This window comes from Lethenteron reissneri, chromosome 37 (genome assembly GCF_015708825.2).
Source record: "Lethenteron reissneri isolate LAM-NWPU_2019-01 chromosome 37, ASM1570882v1, whole genome shotgun sequence".
NCBI lineage: Eukaryota > Metazoa > Chordata > Hyperoartia > Petromyzontiformes > Petromyzontidae > Lethenteron > Lethenteron reissneri.
Genome location: NC_083815.1, coordinates 12,728,252 through 12,750,392, shown reverse-complemented (window position 1 = coordinate 12,750,392; position 22,141 = coordinate 12,728,252). Strand labels below are relative to the sequence as shown.

At 45.7% G+C, this 22,141-nt stretch overlaps 2 protein-coding genes across 4 annotated transcripts; one reads left to right on the top strand and one right to left on the bottom strand.

The window, feature by feature from the left end:
- Positions 1-387: 387 nt before the first annotated feature.
- Positions 388-2,877, bottom strand: LOC133351454 (uncharacterized). The gene is made up of 2 exons (XM_061566680.1): positions 2,255-2,877; positions 388-2,140 (listed from the first exon to the last, which is right to left on the bottom strand). Exon 2 carries the CDS (start codon positions 1,388-1,390, stop codon positions 659-661), a length of 732 nt encoding a protein of 243 aa, XP_061422664.1. The 5' UTR covers positions 1,391-2,140; positions 2,255-2,877; the 3' UTR covers positions 388-658.
- An 883-nt stretch (positions 2,878-3,760) lies between these two features.
- On the top strand, positions 3,761-18,904 carry DFFB (DNA fragmentation factor subunit beta). Of its 3 annotated transcripts, XM_061566597.1 has the most exons (8): positions 3,761-4,664; positions 6,935-7,064; positions 8,194-8,373; positions 10,101-10,180; positions 14,882-15,052; positions 16,702-16,802; positions 16,928-17,007; positions 18,224-18,352. In XM_061566597.1, exons 1-7 carry the CDS (start codon positions 4,539-4,541, stop codon positions 16,959-16,961), a joined length of 822 nt encoding a protein of 273 aa, XP_061422581.1. In that variant the 5' UTR covers positions 3,761-4,538; the 3' UTR covers positions 16,962-17,007; positions 18,224-18,352. The 3 variants fall into 3 exon arrangements, with proteins under 3 accessions (XP_061422581.1, XP_061422580.1, XP_061422582.1); XM_061566596.1 differs by lacking the exon at positions 16,928-17,007 and having other exon boundaries at positions 3,764-4,664; positions 18,224-18,904; XM_061566598.1 differs by lacking the exons at positions 3,761-4,664; positions 6,935-7,064; positions 16,928-17,007 and adding an exon at positions 7,245-7,741 and having other exon boundaries at positions 18,224-18,904.
- Positions 18,905-22,141: the final 3,237 nt, after the last annotated feature.

Genomic DNA, 22,141 nt, shown 5'->3' with positions numbered 1-22,141 from the left:
GGCTGGGTGGAGAGGGAGGGGCTGGGTGGGGAGGGAGGGGCTGGGTGGAGAGGGAGGGGCTGGGTGGGGAGGGAGGGGCTGGGTGGGGAGGGGCTGGGTGGGGAGGGGAGGGTGGGGAGGGAGGGGCTGGGTGGGGAGGGGGCTGGGTGGGGAGGGAGGGGCTGGGTGGGGAGGGGCTGGGTGGAGAGGGAGGGGGTGGGTGGAGAGGGAGGGGCTGGGTGGAGAGGGAGGGGCTGGGTGGGGAGGGGCTGGGTGGGGAGGGTGGGGAGGGAGGGGCTGGGTAGGGAGGGGCTGGGTGGGGAGGGGAGGGTGGGGAGGGAGGGGCTGGGTGGAGAGGGAGGGGCTGGGTGGGGAGGGGAGGGTGGGGACCCTGGCCATTGACCGAGCAACCCAGCTCCCTCCGCAGGAATGTGTTTGTTCCTGGGTAGTAGGTGTTATTTCCTAATTGCTTATGCCTAAAAAGTATAGAAAATGGCTATTATTCCCCACAAACTTAGATTTTGTGACCAGGACAGTGATGTTTTGAAATTTACCTATTTTCAATGAGAAAACGAGCGAATTTGTCTTTTTGTTCACATAAAGTCAGAAAAAACAACAACATATGAATCAAAATTCACATGTATTTATACTAAAGTCATACAAAATGACGACAAAATATTTAGAAGTGAGTAGTTTTTCGAGATTTACGATTATACTGTAAATCACTTTCACGAATCAGTCCCCAAATGTAGTCTTCCATCATGTTCTCGTTATACTGTCCTTGGTAGCAGCGTTCAAAGTCCAGTCTATCCTGGTGGAAGCACTCGCCTTGCTCCTTCGAGTACGCTCTCATGTTCTCCTTGAATTTATCAAGATGAGCATCAAGGATATGGACTTTGAGAGACATCCTACAGCCCATTTGACCGTAGTTCTTCACCAGAGTCTCAACCAGCTCCACAGAGTTTTCGACCTTGTGATTGCCCAGGGTGCCACATACCACTGTGATAAAGCTGTAACAAGCTGCTTTCTTCTTACTAGTGAGCTTCTTGGGGAATTCATTGCACTCCAGGATCTTCTTTATCTGTTGTCTGAGGAAGAAACCGGCTTTGACCTTTGCCTCAGACAGTTTCGGGAAGAAGTCTTGAAGGTACTTGAAGGTTGTCGACTCCTTATCTACAGCTCTGACAAATTGTTTCATAAGGCCCAATTCGATGTGCAGTGGTGGCATCCGCACCTTCCGGGGGTCCACCAGTGGCTCCCACTTGACGTTGTGCGTACCCACAGAGAACTCGGTCCGCTGTGGCCAGTCCCGCCTGTGGTAGTGCGCCTTGGTGTCCCTGCTGTCCCAAAGGCAAAGATAGCAGGGAAACTTGGTAAAACTGACTTGGAGACCCATCAGGAATGCTACCATTTTGAAGTCTCTGATGACCTCCCAGCCGTACTCATCATACTTCAAGGGATCCCGCGAGGTCTTGATGCTGTTGTAATCCTCTTTGAGGTGCACCGAGTGAGCCAGGGGAAGAGACGGGTACTTGTTACCATGATGGAGCAGCACGGCTTTGAGGCTCCTGGATGAGCTGTCAATGAAGATGTGCCACTCATTCTGGTTACAGGCGATTCCGATTGCCTCGAACAGACCGGTCACATTTTGGCGGAAGCAGAGCCCATCTTGACGGGTGAAGAAGCTGCAAAAAGGTTGGTAACGCTTCCTCTGATCTGCGATTTGCACACTTTTATCCAGTAAGTTCTACTGCTTGAGCCTAGACGTCAAAAGCTCGGCATTGGACTTGGTGAGACCAAGATCTCTGATCAAGTTGTTGAGGTTTTTTTGGTTGGGGTAGTATGGGTTTCTCTCCTCAGCTCCAACCTCTGAAATTGTCATCTGGATCTACAACGTCTTCCTCGCTCTCTGACTTGCTGCTCTCTTCTAAAGACGGCTGCTCTCTCTCCGGAGGAGTGGGCACGGGGGGCTCATGGCAGTGTGGCACCGGGGCGATGGATGAAGGAAGGTCTGGATACGTGATAGCAGGTCCATTCTTGCCAGTCCGATGTTTGGAAGGGTCCACCATGCAGAAGTAGCAGTTGCTTGAGTGGTTAGTGGGTTCCCGCCAAATTCTTGGGATAGCGAACGTGATGGCTCTCGTTTCCCCTCTCTACCATCCTACAAAAATACATTTATTTTACCCATTACTAATGTGTAAGAGATTCTCGCAACATTTTTCACGTATATATTTTTTCAATAACATTAAAAATTGTAAAACATTTGTTCTCTTACCTTCCAGAGTTTTTTTTTTGCATTGCTCGCAGGTGAAATGAGGTGCCCAGGGTTTGTCTTGATCCCTGACAGGCATGCCGAAATATGCCTTGTAGTTCTCACACATCTTAGCAGATGCTTCCAAAGAGTACTTTTTCGCTCTTGTCTTGATAAATTGGCCGCAGACATAGCAAAATGCGTCTGACGGATGCTTGCAGCCTCTTGATGCCATCTCAGAAAAATGCACATATGTATCCACTTAGGCAGATGGAACTAAACTGAACTGGTGGGCTTAAGGCCCCTGTATTTCTACTACTATTTATATTACTGGAAAGTTCTAGAATGTTTTAGAAGTTACTCCAAGTTTACTCAGCACTGAATCTATCATGAATGTTCTGAAAAATATGTAAGTTTCTAAATATCACTGTCCTGGTCACAAAAGCAAAGTTTGTGGGGAATAATAGCCATTTTCTGTACTTTTGAAGCATAATCAATTAGGAAATAGCGCTTACTACCCAGGAACAAAAATAAATAAATTGCTACACAGAGTTATCGTTGCGATGAAGAGTCGCGATACGATGCAAAGGTCGTGCGCAATATCGGCATGTCGTGACTGCGGTTGCTTGTTCGATGTCTTTGTAAAGGCGTGGGGGGCAGTTGCGGCTGTGGCCAGGACACCGTAACGGGCGTGCTAATGTCCCTGTGACGACCGAACATGTTGAGTGGCTGCTGTTGTCAACTTGTGCACCGCACGATTTATTTGCTAAAAGAAGGCGAAGCTCAGGGAGACCCGGCCAGGGTGCCTACCCCTAGAGCTCCCCCCCCCCCCACCCACAGCTCCCCCCACCCACAGCAACCTTCACCTACAGCCCCCCCCCCCCCACCTACAGCTCCCCCCCCCACCCACAGCTCCCCCCCCACCCACAGCTCCCCCCCACCCACCCACAGCTCCCCCCCCCCACCCACAGCTCCCCCCCCCACCCACAGCCCCCCCCCACCCACAGCACCCCCCCCCCACCCACAGCACCCCCCACCCACAGCACCCCCCCACCCACCCACAGCTCCCCCCCCCCACCCACAGCTCCACCCACAGCTCCCCCCCCACCCACAGCTCCCCCCCCCCACCCACAGCTCCCCCCCACCCACAGCCCCCCCCCCACCCACAGCACCCCCCACCCACAGCACCCCCCCCACAGCTCCCCCCACCCACAGCTCCACCCACAGCTCCCCCCCCCCACCCACAGCTCCCCCCCCACCCACAGCTCCCCCCCCCCCCACCCACAGCTCCCCCCACCCACAGCACTCCCCACCTACAGCCCCCCCCACCTACGGCACCCCCCACCCACGGCTCCCCCCCCCCACTCGCAGCTCCCTCCCCACCCGCAGCTCCCCCCCACCCACAGCTCCCCCCCACCCACAGCTCCCCCCCACCCAAAGCTCCCCCCCACCCAAAGCTCCCCCACCACCGCAGCTCCCCGTGGTGAAGACTTCCGCACTCTGAACTCACTTCCTTCCCCCTTTTTGGGTTTTGCTTTCGGTTCACTTCGCTCCCCTCGCAGGCGCTCCCTGTCTGCGTGGTGTGTGTGGTGTGAGGTGTGAGGTGTGCGTGGTGTGTGTGGTGTGGTTTGCGTAGTGTGGTGTGTGGTGTGGTGTGCGTGGTGTCGTGTGTGTGGTGTGCATGGTGTGTGTGGTGTGGTGTGCGTAGTGTGGTGTGTGTGGTGTGCGTGGTGTGGTGTGTGTGGTGTGTGTGGTGTGCGTGGTGTGGTGTGTGTGGTGTGTGTGGTGTGCGTGGTGTGGTGTGCGTGGTGTGTGTGGTGTGCGTGGTGTGGTGTGTGTGGTGTGTGTGGTGTGCGTGGTGTGGTGTGCGTGGTGTGTGTGGTGTGCGTGGTGTGGTGTGTGTGGTGTGCGTGGTGTGGTGTGTGTGGTGTGCGTGGTGTGGTGTGTGTGGTGTGTGTGGTGTGCGTGGTGTGGTGTGTGTGGTGTGCGTGGTGTGGTGTGCGTGGTGTGTGTGGTGTGCGTAGTGTGGTGTGGTGTGCGTAGTGTGGTGTGGGGTGTGTGGAGTGCGTGTTGTGTGGTGAGGTGTGTGTGGCGTGTGTGGGTGTGTGAAGGCTGTAACGGCACGACACGATACTCGCCACTTAGACCATCAACGACTGCCTCTGTATCAGTAACATCTCACGAACACCATCCCCCCCACCACCCAAACTACCACCACCACCCACACCACCACCACCCACACCACCACCACCACCACCACCACCACCCACACCACCACCACCACCCACGCGTCGGGTCCGAGTTTGCGATGGAGGGGGACTCTCCCCGCATGTTCAGGGTGCGGGTCCCGTCAGACGCTCAGAGATTCGGCGTGGCGGCCGTCAGCCTGTACCAGCTGCTTACGAAGGCAGCGAGGAAGCTGAAGCTCGCAGAGGTGAGTTGTGTGAATGGAGGAGTATTAGTTTGTTCAGTTCATCCTGAAAAGTCCCATCACGAGGGAGAAACGGGCACGTTTTTTGTTGTTGCCCGTATTGAACCGGCTGTACGCCGTATGGAGCTGAAAACGAAATGCCCCTGTACAAGAATACGGATGAGCCGTGTGGGTTAACAACTCTGCTGCTGTCTAGATGGTTACTTGCTTCGAGAGCTGGGTTCCTTCCCCACGTGCTGGCACGCAGGCCCCCCCCCCTCACCTGTGAACAATCTGGGGAGTGCGCCGAGTATTTTGCTCGGTTGGGATCATCCGTGCGAGTCGTCCTTCGCGTGCAGCACAGGGCTTCAATGAAGCACGGGGAAAACTCAAACGAAACCAAAGTTAACGGTAACAAGTAAAACCGTAAAAACAAAGTTTTTCACTATAAATCCTTTATATGCGTGGCAGCGAACTTAATATAAAGGATTTAAAAATATATTCGCCTGTGGAGGACGCGGGGATCGAACCCGCATGGGAAGCGAGGGCGCTACCAACTGCGCTACTCCGCCACGGCCTGTGGAGGGGTTACGCTCTGGGCTCTTACACTCTGACGTTCAGCCAAAGCGATGAATGAGTTATATTTGAATATATGTAAAATAAATTTTTTTGCCTAAAAACTGTTACATTTTGGGAATTTTTTTTCACGAACATTAATTGTCTGGCACAACGAGTCTGTGTGGAAAATGTCAGCTCGATTGGATCACGGGAAGTGGGTTAAAAAACGACCGAAAGATTTGCACGGTCGTAAGCAAGCAAGCAAGCACGCAAGCAAGCAAGCACGCAAGCAAGCAAGCACGCAAGCAAGCAAGCATGCGAACTTAATATAAAGGATTTAAAAATGCTTCGCCATTATTGACCATGATGGTGAAGTATGGTGAAACAACCCCAAAATCGGGACAAGTCATTGACTTGTGAAGTGGATGGTCCTTTACGAGCCGGTTATAAAAAAAAATCGAATTACATTTATATAGGGCTTTTCATCAAGGATCTAATCATAAAATAATGTAAATACCTTTTTCAAAAATTACTAAAAGAACTAAAAATTTAATAAGCGGAAGCATATGATAATTGTTTTTTTTACCCTTTTATCTGGCAACAAAACTGACACCTTTTTTACAAGGAGTCATGTTTGCATTGACCACAATACCTGCAGTCGGAATGCAAACAAAAACACAACTCTGATAATGTATGCACTGTCCTTGAAATTGATTGGTCCACACCCGAGACAGCTTTCCTTAGAGCCTAGTCTCACATGGGTTGGACCAGATGACGCCAAAAGGCGCACAACTCAAAAACAATGCACCATCAGAGTATGAGAGCTCGGGGTAAGCATAAAAAAATTAACCCGTAAAAACAAAGTTTTTCACTATAAATCCTTTATATGCGTGGCATCGGGGCGGCTAGAGTCCTCTCGTCCTCTGGCTTGAGATGGCTGCCACCTATGGGTCAGATGATTGTCTGGCAGCATTAAACAATTGGTAATTAAATATTTTTAAAAAATTCCCTAAACAGTGTAAAAATTTTGAATTTTTTTTTCACGAAAATGCATTGTCACGCACAACGAGTCTGTGTGCAAAATGTCAGCTCGATTGGGTCACGGGAAGTGGGTTAAAAAACGACCGAAAGATTTGCACGGTTCTAAGCAAGCAAGCGAACTTAATATAAAGGATTTAAAAGGTGTCAGTTTTGTTGCCAGATAAAAGATTCAAAAAACCAATTATCATATTTTGCTACTGGAAAAGGAGGTTCCAATGGCATATAAATGATGTGTTACAATATGCTGTGCTTAAGACATTCACTCGTCGACATATTCTGCTTGTTAAGAGACTGGTTTTACATCATATGTGCCCCTTAAATTTGCACCTTTGATTATCACGGTTGGCTCTGGATGGTATGAAAGAAGTTCAACATGCCAACGAATACACCATAGGTGGAACTACAGTAAATATTTTCGTACAATACTGCACACACACCATGTCCACAAAATGTTCAGCCTTTGAGCATTATGAAAACAACCATCAAAGGTTCCTGAATAACCGCACTGTGGTCCTCTGGTCTTAATGTCACCCATCAAATACATTTGAGAAAAGTGACCCGACTGACATACAGCAGCAGTGATAGAGAGATGCAGCTATAGAGCGGTTTCAGCATTATTAGAACTCATCGGTACAATGAAGTCACAAATTGTTCTTGTAGTAATGACGCTTGCCCCCCCCCGCCTTTGTTTCCAGAGAAGGGATGGGCCTCTGCGTGTCTGCTTGGAGGAGGATGGGACAGAGGTGGGGGATGAGGAGTATTTTTCTGTGCTCGACAGGAATACCTGCCTGGTTATTTTAAAACATAACGAGCGTTGGACAGGAGGTGAGTGTACCTAGCACACACCATAACATCCACACAGACATGGGCGCTTTGCAATTCATTTTTATTAGGCCTTTGGCAAACAACGGGTTCAACATACAAAGCGTCCTCTCTTAGGTTGAACAACTCTTTGGTGATGCTGCTACAAGTTGGCAGTAGCTACACAAGTACAAAAAAACGAAACACTCTTCATGAACCCTGCCTTGAAAGAAAATACAGTATAGGCCCTCGGTTAGCGTTTTTAATCCGTTCCACGAAAACTACTGTTAACTCAAATAACACTTAATCGAATTCACTTGTAAGTTGAAAAATAAATTTAAAAAATCACTGAGTCTGCAAGAGAGCTGTTTCCACTGCCAAGACAAACAACGTAATGTAAACAAAGCCAATCGAGGTGTCAACGCTCATAAATGGACATCGCTGATTGGCTGAGGCATGCACAACTCCACTTACGATCGCTCTGATTGGCCGAAATTGGTGCCCGCGTGCATAACGTCAACGTACCGTTATTCACATTTCTAACGTTAGTCAAAACCAAAACGTTATCCGAAAAACCGTGAACCGATGTCACTGTTAACTGTACTGTATAGACAGTCATCGACTTATGAACACCCCACTTACGAACACCCAGAAAAACGAACCAGCTTCTATAAAATGTATTTTTAACATCAACTTAAAACGTAAACTCTGACTTTCAAACTGAACCGCAGGACTATTTTGTGTAGCGGAGCGATCCTCCGCGATGTGTCATGAGGCAGCCTCGTGCTGGGAGTGTTTGTGTGCGCGCACCTCAGAATCAGAAAGGGTTTTATTCGCCATGAAAGTTTGCACAAACAAAGAATTTACTATGGCAGGAAGGTGCATACATTCAACATGTAGGAATCTTAAAAACTTAAATAAGTGGTATACAGTCTAACTATGTGACGTCGGGTGACATCATCGTTGTTGGCATGAGATGTAAATGATCAAAACATCTAAAAATCCCCCCAAAAATCTGATATAATCTATAAAAATCGTAAATGTGATTTTTCTTTTCATCCGGAACTCTTTTGTAAGGGCGACCTGGCTTGTAAAATTGAGTCTCTACAGACCTGCATCTAACAGCTATGCATTGTATTTTTTTGTGCCTCAGTGGGTGTGCATGCCGTGTCTCATGCAATGGTTCATTTTGAAAGATGCACACACGACGTGCTTGAAATTTTTCGGAATGATCCTAATGGAAAGTTAACAAATATCTTAAAGAATTTTCTAAATTCCATTGAAGACTGCTCGGAAAGGGAATCCCGACAAGATGACCCTACGTGGTTTGAAGGTGGGTGCCATTGTGTGCACTTGTGAATTCAAACAGAATTCCCACTATGATATCACTCTACTACTCACCCATCATATCACGGCAACTGTGTAGACTAAAGTTTAAAGGAGCTGCGCTGTCCGAGGTGCTGTCTCCCTAGGGAGGCCCAGATAGTCGTGGTGGTTACACCGCTACTGGTCTGGCAAAGCGTGGGGGGTGAACACCGGCAGTCGAAGATGCACAAGCTCCTTTAGTGGCAGGGGGGTCACTGCGGTCAGTGAGCGTACGATGAGAATGAGGTTGAGGGCAATATTTTGGGTGCCCCTTGTCGCTGTCTACGTTCTCCACCGAGGTCGGTGATCTTGAGGAAAAGGAAACCTATGCTAGGCTCCACCCCCCCAGATGCCCTTCAGTGTGGATAATTTATACCGAGAGGACTGCCTTTGAGATGTGTATCAAACCACTGCGGGTCAGGGACCAAGGATAAGAAGGCAGCCTCACTTTTAGACTTTGCAATGTCCAGGCAGCTGAGAATTGCAGGGTTCACTGGTTCCAATGGCCTGATCTGCATCGCTGGACATTGAATCTATGATTCCGGCAGTGCAGAGAAGGACATCGATCACTTTCTCGTGGGTGCCCACCGGAAGCTCTTGCACACCTGCAGGGTCTTCAGGAGTGCGGTTTTTACTACATCGTAGGCTGCTCATAGCAAACCCCAAGGCTCCCCTAAAAGTCCCAGAAGATCGAATGTCGGATGCCACGCAGGCTTAAAGCCTGCACAGTTGTTGTGAGCCACCCCCATGCGTTAAACAAGAGTTGTATATGCTGCCGTGTGGGGCTACGTTGCCAGCAGAGGGCAGCGCAGGAAAAAAAAAGCCCAGCACCACAAAGTATGGTAAAAACGCCATGTGGGAGGAGGCTCTCATAAAGCAGTGGATTGACAATATATCACCGTTATCTTCCTCGCCTGGTGTATGCAGGCCCGGGGTTCAATCCAGACCCTGGTGCCTGTATATTTAAAGTTTGCATGTTCTCCTCCGTGTTCGCGTGGATTTTTTCTCCGGGTCTTCTGGTTTTTCCCTCCACATTTAGAAACATGCATAAAGACTATTTTGATTATATTCTTGGTTCTTTCGGTAAAGTCACGTAGAAGGGAAATAATAAAATAATACAAATACAACAATAAAATAAAATTCTCAGGACAATTAGGACAGCTCTGTTTCTTCACCTGAGGACGGCTGCTTGCATTGTGGCCGAAACGTCGTGATAATTTAATTTTATTATGTTTTATTTGTATTATTTTATTATTTCCCTTCTACGTGACTTTACCGAAAGAACCAAGAATATGAATCCCTGCAGTCACGAAAGTTTTAAATCGAAACTATTTAGATTATTTTGCTGCTATAAATGTCCAAATGATGGCCCACTTTGTTGAGCTACCATTTGTAGCCAGGTCGCTTCTGAAATCAGTTAATACCTCAGTGGCTTTTTCTAATAGAGTGGGGATGGTTTAGTTTTATTTGTATGTGTTTGGGTAATTTGTTTACCTTTATTGTACTTTGCACTCATATCATGTTCTTGTATTTTTTTGTTGTTACAACGTTCATACCCGCCCATACTGGACATCTGTGAAAAAGAGCTTAATAGCTCATCGAATTCCTCCAGTATAAATAATTAATCTGATCTTGTTATGTATGCTAAAAGCCACCTCTAATATGGATGTTCGTGTACATTGTGTGTGTGCCCAGGTGTGGAGAACCGCTTCAAGCATAAGCGGGAAGAGATGCGCCACCGCTGCAAAACGCGGATGCGGGGTTACTTAAGCGACGTACGTCTGTGCTGTACACGTATTTCATAATGCAGTTAAAGCCTCTCTATCCGCAAGGGTTACGTTCTTGAAAATGCTCACAAATGCAGAAACCTTGTTCTGATGGGAAAAATGGGATTACGTTCATGGTACGAGTGAACGTAGGGGGGAAATTATTAATGCTTAATAACATTTACTAGAATACGTAAATAAATAATATATTATAAAGAACTACATGGGTTTGTGGTTATTACCGATGATGATTTGACGACAATGGAGGTGGTGGTGGTGGTGGTGAGGATGACTCCACGGGAGATGCAGGTGCTTGATAACAATGCACAGTTATCATTTGAGCACTCTGGGGAGGTAGCGTTCGCCGCAACACTTTCCCTGCTTGCATTCACATCCTTCTCAACGGAACTCACAGTCGACTCATTCATACCAAAATGTATAAACGAGTCGACTAAGTACGTGTAAAGTAAAGGTGCACAATAGCGAGTTCAAAACGGGATCACTGCGAGACTGAGGATGAAGTGGGCAGCCGAGAGGGCTTCCTTAATCTTTGCAGACCGTTTCAAATGTAACAACATTCTGCTCGCACCTCCCTGGTGTCGTTGGTCCGGCACTACGTAGACTCGCGAACACTGGAGCCCGGCCGGTCACGAATAGGGAATCAACATACATTTAGTGAATCCAGAACTCGCGCATAGCGAGGGTTTGTAGATGTAAAGGACGACTCTACCACGTGGTTAACAAATGGCTTGTTATTTGAAGCCAGTTACGTGACTCGTGTGGCATAGAGTCCCAAGTGAGCCCCGATCTGCCGTGGCCGATTCCTTATATCCCCAGCCTCCTCACGCCTGTGGTTCTCAAACTTATTTTGCTATCGGGCCACTCAGCCCCCCGTCCAGCCCTGGTGAGAAAATGCGTTCACTTATCACCAGTAATACAAAATCATTCATGTTACCAGAACATTTTTTTTTAAACACAGCTATAAGTTTTTTTTTTCTTAGGGTTAGGGTAGTTTGATCAGGGTAGTTTACGTAACCTAATTTTTTCAATGAAATATTATTCACAAAATATTAATTAGGATGTCCGAAACAAAAGGTTATAATAAACATTGAAATTATTGTCCAGATCAATCTGCGTTTGCATCGCAGCCACTGCGGACCACCTGGAGGACCACTGAGGGCCACCGGTTGTCCGGGGAGGGACCACCACACTCTGAGAACCACTGCCCTAGACCAACATAAACCCGAATTTCCCCCAACAGGTCTCCAACCAACTCTCCCTTTTGTTCCTGAATTTCTTGCGCTTTGGTTTCCTTCAAACGGTTCCACCAATCGGCGCCTCCTGCTCACGGCTACTAGTCCAGTGTCCGTGCGCAATCCTGGGCAGCCATTCGCATGAGTCGAAGCTCTCAGTCGAACGTCTCAGCCGTGGTGGCTTAACCAAGGGGGCAAAAAAAAAGTGACGGATTTAAACAGCAAGGCTGTCAGTTTATTGTGTATGCGACAACGGGTGGAACTGAGGTGTGCTTAAGGCATGAGGATGTTTTCCAATATTTTTGGATTAATCTGAAGAATCCAAATGTTGGGCCTTGATATTAATTAACAGATGATTCGATTTTTTTTATCCTAAAGATGATGTCGTGGCGTTTCATCACTTCCCAGGTGTCATGTCCATGCTTTCTCAATTTGCTGTGAGACATGAACTTCACTTTAGCTTCAATCATTCAAATTATACAATTGTGGATTAAAAAAATTGTTTTACCGATGAATCTGAATATTACTTCTTATATATGTGACTAGCTTGTTAGCCCGTCCTAGGACAGAAGCTGTAGTATTAAAGATGTCAATTAACGTTTTATTGCGTGATTGTTAATTTGATTGGGAAACGTAACACGTAAAGAACATTTTCTAAAATTATTAAATTAAATTAAGGACTTTGGAAGATTCCTCGGTACACGATATTTTGTGTCAATCTCTTATCACTGTTCAAAAGGTTTCCCTGCAGTTGGCTATCCTTGATGAACACTTTAATCCGTTGAGGACTTTTAGATCTAGACAGAGCCATGTACAACTGGCCATGGGGAAATACGGGTCCGTTGAGATAAATACCCAAACTTTCAAAAGTCTCACCCTGCGGCTTGTTGATCGTCACCGCATACGCAGGAATTATCGGAATTTGTCGTCGTTTCAGTACGTGACGTCACTTGGAGCGAGGTCAATTCTCGGGAGTGAAGACGATTTCGCCTCGGTTGCAAAGGCGATCAATCTCTGTGGACGTATAATTTGAAAAAACCCTTAACTTCACTTTAGCACTGTTTTCAAATCACCTGAAACTGTTAACGGAAAATGTATCTTCACCGATGGACGCTTGATAGCGAAGAGTGAAGAAAGTAGAGTGCTGATACTGTCTGAAGTAACTTAGCAAATAACGAAGACCAAAGAGAAGCATTCGAGTTACGAATAAATTGATCAGCGTATAATTGTATCTTGTCTAAATGTATTGGCAGGGAATATTGGAAAAAATAATGTCATAAAACACTTCACTGAATTTCACTGTAGCACTGTATTAATGGCAGTGAATGTTGCACAAAAGGAAGCCATAACACACCTCGCAGCATTTGACCGCAGCACTGCATTAATGGCAGTGGTTGTCGCACGTGACTAAGTCATGAAACACGTGACATAACGTCACAGTAGCACCGTCTTTAACGGGCGTTCAATTACTTGCAATCCACTGCTCTGATACTTGCTGATCTTCCGCTTTCGCTCGCTGGGGTTGAAAACAATTGGAGCTCGATACAATGTCTGCCAAGTAGCAGAGAAATGTTTATTGTAGCATCATTTGGAAGCGTAAAGTAGACTTGCCTTTTGTTGGACGTGCCGAAGAAATAAATGAAGGCACCAAACACACTGCGATGCGGCATATAATTTTTTATTGCCTTCACTTTCTATTAAGATACAAAAATCAAAAGCGAATTTGCGTATTTTTTTTTTATAGCCGCTCGACCTCCTGCGTTAGTCAAAGAATGCAGGCGCACGTGAATAATAATGAGGGGGGGGGGGACATGTGAAGTGATGTCACGCGTGGGACACACAGCCTTGATTGACTCGTGATATTAGTTGCTGCTTTGATTTCCTTATTCGCTTTACTTTCCATAAATAAGGTCAAAATGAAAGCTAATTTGCGTGAACAAATTTTCGTTTCCGCTCTACCTTCATGTGGAGTGACGTCACCCGTTCATGATTATTAATGAGGGGGGCTGATCGACGTGGAGTGACGTCACGCATGTTACATAGACATTCTTGGCCCATATGAGTAATTATTAATATTTAACGGTATTGCGTTATGTTTAGGACATAAAAAAATAAGAGTCATTGAAAGCTTCATCATTTAAATCCAAAAATGAATATCAAATATCCCAAATTGGGCCTTCAAATCAAGAAATCCAATGTAATTTTTTTTTAGGTCGAAACACTCATCCGGAATGGGTACATTTATTTCATACATCCGTAGGATGCTTCGTAACATTTTGCAATGTCTGCTGACAACCCACAGTAAATCCAGTCTTGCGTTTTATCACTAACCTACAATTTTGAGGTTCTTTCAAAGTTAACAGTGTTTATTCTTTTCATTCCTTTCCATTTTCTCAAGCGATTTCTTTCCATTTATCCTACAAGGTAAGAGACCGATGAGAAAATAATAAGTCTGTAAGGATAAAATCGTCAGAAATATAAAATTAACTAACAAGCATAATGACAAATAAGACTTCAACTTATAGTGAACATGCTTGTAACGGTTAACCGACCCGCCATGATTCAGTGCATTGTCACGATTTTGGATCAATATTAAGTTTTTTTAAAATTATGTTAGTTTCATTGGAACCATCCCATTTGATTTACAGGAAGGTCTCGGGGTACGCGTGGGTTAGGTTTTGTGTCCTCCCGTGAGTATTTTTTTCTGGGTCCTCCGGTTTTCCCTCCACATTTATAAACGTGCATCTCGAGTATTTGGCTGCTATAAATTCCCACTTGATAAGCCACTTGAACTGTCATTTGTGGCCACTTTACTTCTGAAAAAGAGCTGTATAGCTCAGTGGGCCTTATCTGGTAAAATAAAAATATTAATATGTGTATCCTACAGTGAGTATAACCGTCAAGCCGTGTGCAGTCGGGTAGAGTGTGGGTGCTCCAACCTCACTGTCGTCTGTCTGGTCAGCATGGAAGCCGAGGATAAACGCACCCCTCTAAAGCTCCCTCTCGGAGAGGCCCTTTCATTAACAATGGGGTGTTATCAAGCAATTGCAGGGCTGCGCCTTTAGTCTTTACACAAATGATCAAATATTGTATTTATGAGCGTGGGAATCAACAATATGTCAAGTAATTATTACATGCCATAGCGCTTAAGGAAAGCAAGGCAAAGGAATATATGGCCATATCAAAGAGTGTAATTATCAACAGTGGCATATAATTACAGCAAGTTCATCGATAAGGCAAGTCCTCATCTCATTGTCGGTGAAATATTCCAGTGAATTTTGGTGGGTAAGGGAAGTTATTTTGTTGCAAATCAAGCATAACTATAATTAGCATTGTGATGGTTTAATGGTGCCCTGGTGGCTTTGCTTACGAATTATTATTACTGTAACTTGGGAAAAAGGTGAAATGTTTGCCATGGAATGTTTTTGTTTAACTTTATTTCTTTTTTGCTTCTAAGGCAGTCGCATATAAAAATAAAGTTCCAATGGAGCACCAGAAGAGATACGAGGAGCTGCTTCAGCTGATAAGGAATGAGTTGAAGACGCAATGCTTCAATCAGGATTACTTCGATAGGTCTGCTGCTGTGGAAGTGCGGTTATGTGACAACAATGGACAATTCTCTTGCCAGGTGCGTGGCAGTCTCTTTTTAAATCCTTTATATTAAGTTCGCGTGCTTGCTTGCTTGCTTAGGACCGTGCAAATCTTTCGGTCGTTTTTTAACCCACTTCCCGTGATCCAATCAAGCTGACATTTTCCACACAGACTCGTTGTGCCAGACAATTATTGTTCGTGAAAAAAAAATTCCCAAAATTTTACACTTTTTAGGCAAAAAAAATGTATTTTACATATATTCAAATAGAACGCATTCATGGCTTTGGCTGAACGTCAGAGTGTAAGAGCCCAGAGCGTAACCCCTCCACAGGCCGTGGCTGAGTAGCGCAGTTGGTAGCGCCCTCGCTTCCCATGCCAAAGGTCGCGGGATCGATCCCCGCGTCCTCCACAGGCGAATATATTTTTAAATCCTTTATATTAAGTTCGCTTGCTTGCTTAGGACCATGCAAATCTTTCGCTCGTTTTTTAACCCACTTCCCGTGATCCAATCGAGCTGACATTTTCCACACAGACTCGTTGTGTGTGACAATTAATTTTCGTGAAAAAAAAATCCCAAATTTTACACTGTTTAGGGAAAACAAATTAAATATTTAATTACCAATTGCTTAATGGTGGCAGACAATCATCTGACCCATAGGTGGCAGCCATCTCAAGCCAGAGGACGAGAGGACTCTAGCCGCCACGCATATAAAGGATTTATAGTGAAAAACTTTGTTTTTACGGGTTTACTTGTTACTTGGCTACATGACTGGTAATTATTTGCATTATATCACCATAATAATATATCGATAACGGGATGACTAATCATGTAATTGCAGTTATTGGAAACTGTGTAATAAATGCAGTACTCAAGTTTTATGAAGCAGGAATTTCAGAAAAAGTTGCCCAGATTACATTAAGGCTTTGAAATCACTGCCATATGAAGGCATGTTTTATGCACATATACCCAACAATGATCCACAGAGATGCAGTAGTGGCCAGGTCGCTACTGAAAAATAAGTGAATACCTCACTGGGCTTTGCTTGGTAGGATGGGGATAGTTTAGTTGTATGCGTTTGGGTGATTTGTTTACCTTTCTTGTACTTTGCACTCCAATCATGTTTTTGTATCGTTTGTAAGGGCAAAGCACACTGCATAATTAAATGGGGAAAAGTCCGTGAAATGGTGGGTAAGAGGAACATGGATGAATAGATGATAGGTGAGAAGATGATAGATGGTAGATGAGAAGATTGTGGATGAGATGGTGGATGAGGTGATAGATGAGATGGTAGATGAGAATATAGTAGATGAGAAGATGGTAGATTGGAAAATAGATAAGAAGATGGGTGAGAATATGATAGGTGATTAACAATGGGAGTATGAGAGCAGCAAACACAAACGGTAGCTCCCAGGAGCCATAATGCACGATAGAGTCAAAAGCATTAAAACAAGTGTAAATATGTTATTACACAGACCTATATAGCAAACACAATATCTTTCACCACAGGAGGAATAGAATTTCCCAGATAATGTTTTTTCAGATGTCACTAAAGAAGAAGTCAACGCCGTCTTTTGGTGGCATGAACAATGCCAAGAGGAATTACTGCTCATGGTCAAATCAAATACCGGAGGACGAGGTTACCCATATTTGATGGGAGGTGGTCTAATTTTTCTCCACATTTTCAGGGTGCATATAATAAACAAGACTGTCAATATCAGCACAAGATAAACCCATACGCCAACTGGGAGAGCAGAATACAATTCAGCGTCTGGAACCTAGACCACCGGTATGTCCCTGCACCCACCCATAACAGTAACTTTCTTGCTCGCATTCACTTCAATCAAACACAATTGCGAGTCGGAGAAGTAGTGACCATGTGTCGTAACCACGTGAGAGGAATTGTGCGTACAGATGCAGGACAGGAGCACGTCAGTGGCGCTGGTAGCCTATAAAGCAGATTATATTCGATGGTGTCTACGACTGGAAAATAAGTAAGTCCTACGGGGAGAAAAGACAGTCATCGGAGTTAGAGAACGTGATAAAATGGTGCATGCAACCCATATTGGTTATCATTATAGGGACCATGTTGAGTGCAATTGTTTGATAGTGTAGTGCGATTGGCACTTTTCAATATTTTAAATAGTGGAGGTTATTAAAAGTGTAAAAAGAGTTTGGAGTAAAGTATAAATGCCTTCAAACTTATGGTAATGGTGTATGGGTAGTGAGACAATACCAAAGGTTATAGAGGGGAGACTTCCAAACGGAAGTCTCGCAAGATGCAAACAGGTGAAGGCGACGCTGCAATAATGTGGAATAAATAGATGCAAGGAAGAAATTACATGCGCAGTTAATGGATGGCAAGAGGGTTTTGTGTTGTGGTCAAGTATTACGAGGTGTGGCACAGAGATTATGGATAAAACAGACTTCCAGTTCACCAGCATGCCTTGTACTAAGGGTCTGTAGAGTACCGGCAAATAAGTAACGGAATCTTTAACAAGTAAATACATCTATCATCCGAAGGCAGGTTGACTGATACAGTGATTGGTCTTGTATAAGGACTGAAGATTGAAATTTTCAGTTAACATTAGGAATCAAATTTGGTGTTAATAGTGGGATTTTACGTTTTAGTGAGATTCCCATATCTCATTTCAGAGGATTAGGGTATTGTCGGTGAAAGCTGAGGATAAGGGCATATTAAGCTTAATAAGATTGTGTCCATTGAAGCATTACGATTAATTTAAGAAGATTAATATGGCGATAGAACTTAATAGGAGTTGATATTTTGTAGAAAATCACCAATCAGGAAGCAAACAGAAGTTCGTGATTGCTATTATGTATTTTGATGTTCGTATATAGTATGGTGCACCACGCCCCCCTCCCTGGCGATTTTAAGAGTCGTCACATTCCATGATCACGATGCCATCGAGATTCCATTCTTGTTGTTTACATTGCGGTAAATGTAGCCGCCACTGGTGGCTGCAGGGATAAAGTGAACCATTGACATACAAAATACATTCTTAGATACACGAGTCAATACTTCTGAGTTGAATAATAAATAATAATCGGTGCATCATTACACCCCTGCTCTGCAGTGTTGTTGTTATCTTGCAGTGGTGAGGTCATAGCTGTGTGTGTTGTATATCCTATACTCAACGTGCAGTGTTGTTGTAATGCCCTGTGGAATTGTGTGGCCCACTGGATGTGCAGGATTGAGAAGTCCCGTGAGGTGCTGCCCAGCTTGAAGATTGCATTGGAACAGTCGAACGGTCGACAGATCAACTGGAGATATTTTTATGGGCTTTTATTCACTCGGGAAAACCTTAAACTAGTAGACATCGTGTGTCATGACAAGACGTGCCACAAACTCAAATGCAGAAAACTAAAATTTTACGTGTAGTAAAATGATCTCATTTTGAGTCACGTGGGAGAAGGTGGGGGGGGGGTGGTGAGTTTTTTAGGAGTGTGTGAATTGAAAGGATACAAAAGAGAAATGACGGAGAAAAATTCGTGTGGACCTTATTTTATCTGGGATTTTATACAGTGCTTTTGTGAATGCGCTTTACAAAAAATGCTAATGGGGAAAAGGAATGGGGTTTGAGTGTTGGGGAAGGGATGGCAAGGAAGGGTGATGATAGGGAAAGGGAGGGGCGAAGTTATGAGAGAGAAGGCTGGTGAACGTTTTAAGGACAAGGACAGGAAGTAGTAGAGGGATACGCTTGAGGAACGAAAAACGTGACTGAGCACAGGTAGGAGGGGTGTAGTGAGGGACCAGAGAGATTGTGAATGCAGGTGGCGAGATGGGACCTAATAAGAAGGAAAAGAAGCGAGATAGGGTGGGGCAGAACCATGAAGCAATTTTTAAACAAGTGTAATAAACGACTTCCACGACACGTTGAGACTTGCGTCCTTTATGAGTTATGACTGCTCGGCTCCGCACTCTCTTCAGATGGTCACCCTCTCTCTTGCTGCATGCACGCGCTCTCTTCTCCTCCGTTTCTGCGCAGCTTCCCTCGCTCTCGCTTCCCCGCGCCCCGCTGGTCGACAGCGCGCCGGGAATCGGGAGAGCTTCACCCGCGACTGCCACGTGGTCGGTGGCTGACGAGATGGTGGAGATGCAGTCCGGACCCAGGCTTCCACACCGAACCCCGAGTCCTCCTCTTGCCTCTCCTTATATCCTCCTTGGCAGAGCCAAGCCCCGCCTCTAACCACGCCCCCTTCAGAACCTTCTCGATAGTTCCCGCATGTACCCCTGAGCTCCGCCCATGAACTTTGGTCCAGATCGAACCCGTAGCCCTGATTGGCTATGACCGATGTGGCAATGCCTATGCAACCCTCCGTATGTCGGTGTGCTCTCTCATTACACAAGGATGAGGAATTTGAATTAACAGCGGTAGTAGACGGGAAGCCAATGGAGTGTGGCAAGGAGAGCAGAGGAATGGGTGTTATGTGGAAGATTAAATATTATCCGGGCTGAGGCGTTTTGAATTTGCTGGAGAGGAGCAAGGGCGTCAGCAGTAAGACCAAGAAGAAGGGAATTAGAGTAGTCGAGACGATAAAAGATGACGGAATGGATAAGTATTTTGGCAGTGGATATTGAGATGAAGGGGGCGAATTGGAAGAGGTAAATGCTGACCCCAAGGTTTCGAGATTTGCCAGGTGGACAATCGGCAGCGCAAGCAACGATCGAGTATGATGTTGTCGAGCGCCGATGTCTTATTTGGCGGCTGTGCAATGAACATCGACACCTCTGTCACTGACGTTGGTGCCAGGGTCTCGAGTTTTGCATTGGTTCCATGTTGATCAAACTCAGATGGCAGACCGGGAGTATGCCTTGCGTTCAAGTTAGAAACTGCCGTCTTGATTGTCACTTTTATTGGCGAAGAATGTGGCAAGCACTCTGCACAGATCGGGTTGACTGGTTGATTGATGGTTGGGGTGCAGCAGCCCTTCACGATGCGCCACAGAGCACGAGGGTCGCGAGCCGACTCATTGACGCTCAGAGCAGGCGGCTCTGTAAGCGAGTCGGACAGTCTCGAAAGCAGTTTTCTTCCAAAGACGCTCCAGCCTCCTCCGGTTCTGCTTTGCAGCGATTGCCTCCGGTGGCAGCCAGTTGCCACGTGTTCCCCGCTCTCTTTGTGCTTGTTGATCGGATGGGCACAAGTTAATCAAAAACAGCATTGATGGCATTTTATAATTTAACTGCAAATGAAACGACCGTCGATGCAGGATTTAGACACACTGATGACCAGAACTTCTTACGGAAAGCATCGTGGTCCAGTCATTTCCATTCTTGCGTATTATATATTTGTGACAGGTTGGCGAATAATCGGTAATGCCACTTTTTACATCACGGGACTGATCTGAAATACCTATGTCATTTTTTCGGTCAGACATAAGAGATCGGAATAATGTGTTGGACTCAAGAAATTGTGTGGGGAAGCAGTGGTGGTTCACCATTGATGACTAATACATTTTACACTGGCTTAGGAGAAAGGGGATAAAAACAAATTAAAAACATATGTAAACAAAAGGAAGGCAATTTCAACAGGTTTAAAGAGATCTATTCGAGAAGGGAAATAGTTGTGCCAGTTGGAGGTGAAGTAGAATTAAACAATATGAACAGAAGCAGCTGAGGTTTGTGGGAATTGGTGGAACGTTGCAACAAGAGCACTGATGGTGGAACACACGGTATTAATTGAGGTTAACAAGAGCAAAATGATAGCATTCATGAAGGAGGAGTAGAGGAAAAGGAAACACATTCCTGCGGAGGGAGATGGTAGGAACGTTGGGTTGCTCGGTCAATGGCCAGGGTCAACGGCGACGTGGTGTATTCCGCAAATATACCCGACTGTGAGGGCGGGCACAAGCCGGCGTGAGTAGGTTAAACGTTGAGTTTTATAAGGGCACCACGGGGTGACCAGCCCCTCCCCACCCAGCCCCACCCTCCCCACCCAGCCCCACCCTCCCCACCCAGCCCCTCCCCACCCAGCCCCTCCCTGCACGACGGACGGACACAATAATCCCCTGTGGGCTGGTGGAACCAGTGGGTTCCTACCAGTATCATAGAGTGTGGATATGCCACAAACGTAGCAACAGTGAAGGAAGCATGGCAATGGTCTGGCACGCTGGGAACACTGTGTATGTAGATCTGCCTCAAGTGGCCGCCTTGACAAAAACTGTGGCCTCTGGAACTAGACATGGCGAACGTTGCTTCTCTGTTGCGGCTCTGCTCATCTGCGAATTCACTCCCCCCGCATCTTTCACTGCGCTGCACCTCAGCGTTCGGTGTCGACCTTTTGTCGGAATTTTAAGACTTTTATTTGTTCTCCCGCAACTCTGTCCTTTTAAGTTCAATGTATGTGCATTACAGATTGAGTAATAATACAGGCAGACCTCGCTTAGCGCTCAAGATACGTTCCTGGAGAAGTGAGCGCGAATCGAATCGGAGCTAAAATGGGTCATTATACTATTGTATATGTGAGTATGCGTTCCCGACAGCGTTGTTTCATACGTTTGAGCAATATGAGAGCTTCATTAGGGTATCGGTAACGGTAATAATACAAATGGTGAACATTTTATAATATATATTTTTATTTCGATTTAAAGCTTTCGTGACTGCAGGGATTCATCTTCTTGGTTCTTTCGGTAAAGTCACGTGGAAGGAAAATAATAAAAAAAAACAATAAAATTATTCTCACGACGTTTCGGCCACAACGCAAGCAGCCGTCTTCAGGTATAATAAGTATTATGTAATGCAAACCATTATGTAAAGAAAACCATTGCCCATCAAGTGGGTTTCGTTCTTGAAAAGTAAATACGTAATCCGCAAACTTAAAGGCATATGGGAAAACTTGGGTTTGTCTCACGGTTCTTAAGACAAAAAACCCATCCTGTTTCATGTTACCCTAGAATCCTAGATCAACCCAAACATTAAACAGGAAGTATTTTGAATGAGCAAAAAATAATGGTGAACTACAGGAATACATGACCTGGGACGGCGTGATGGCCGCTTGGGAAACAATATGGGACAAGATGGCACGTGTACTCTTTTGTGGCAGCGTCGTCGCGAGTAGTACAAAAAGCTCACACAAACACGAGAATTCGGCAGAGAGATCAAGGTGGAAT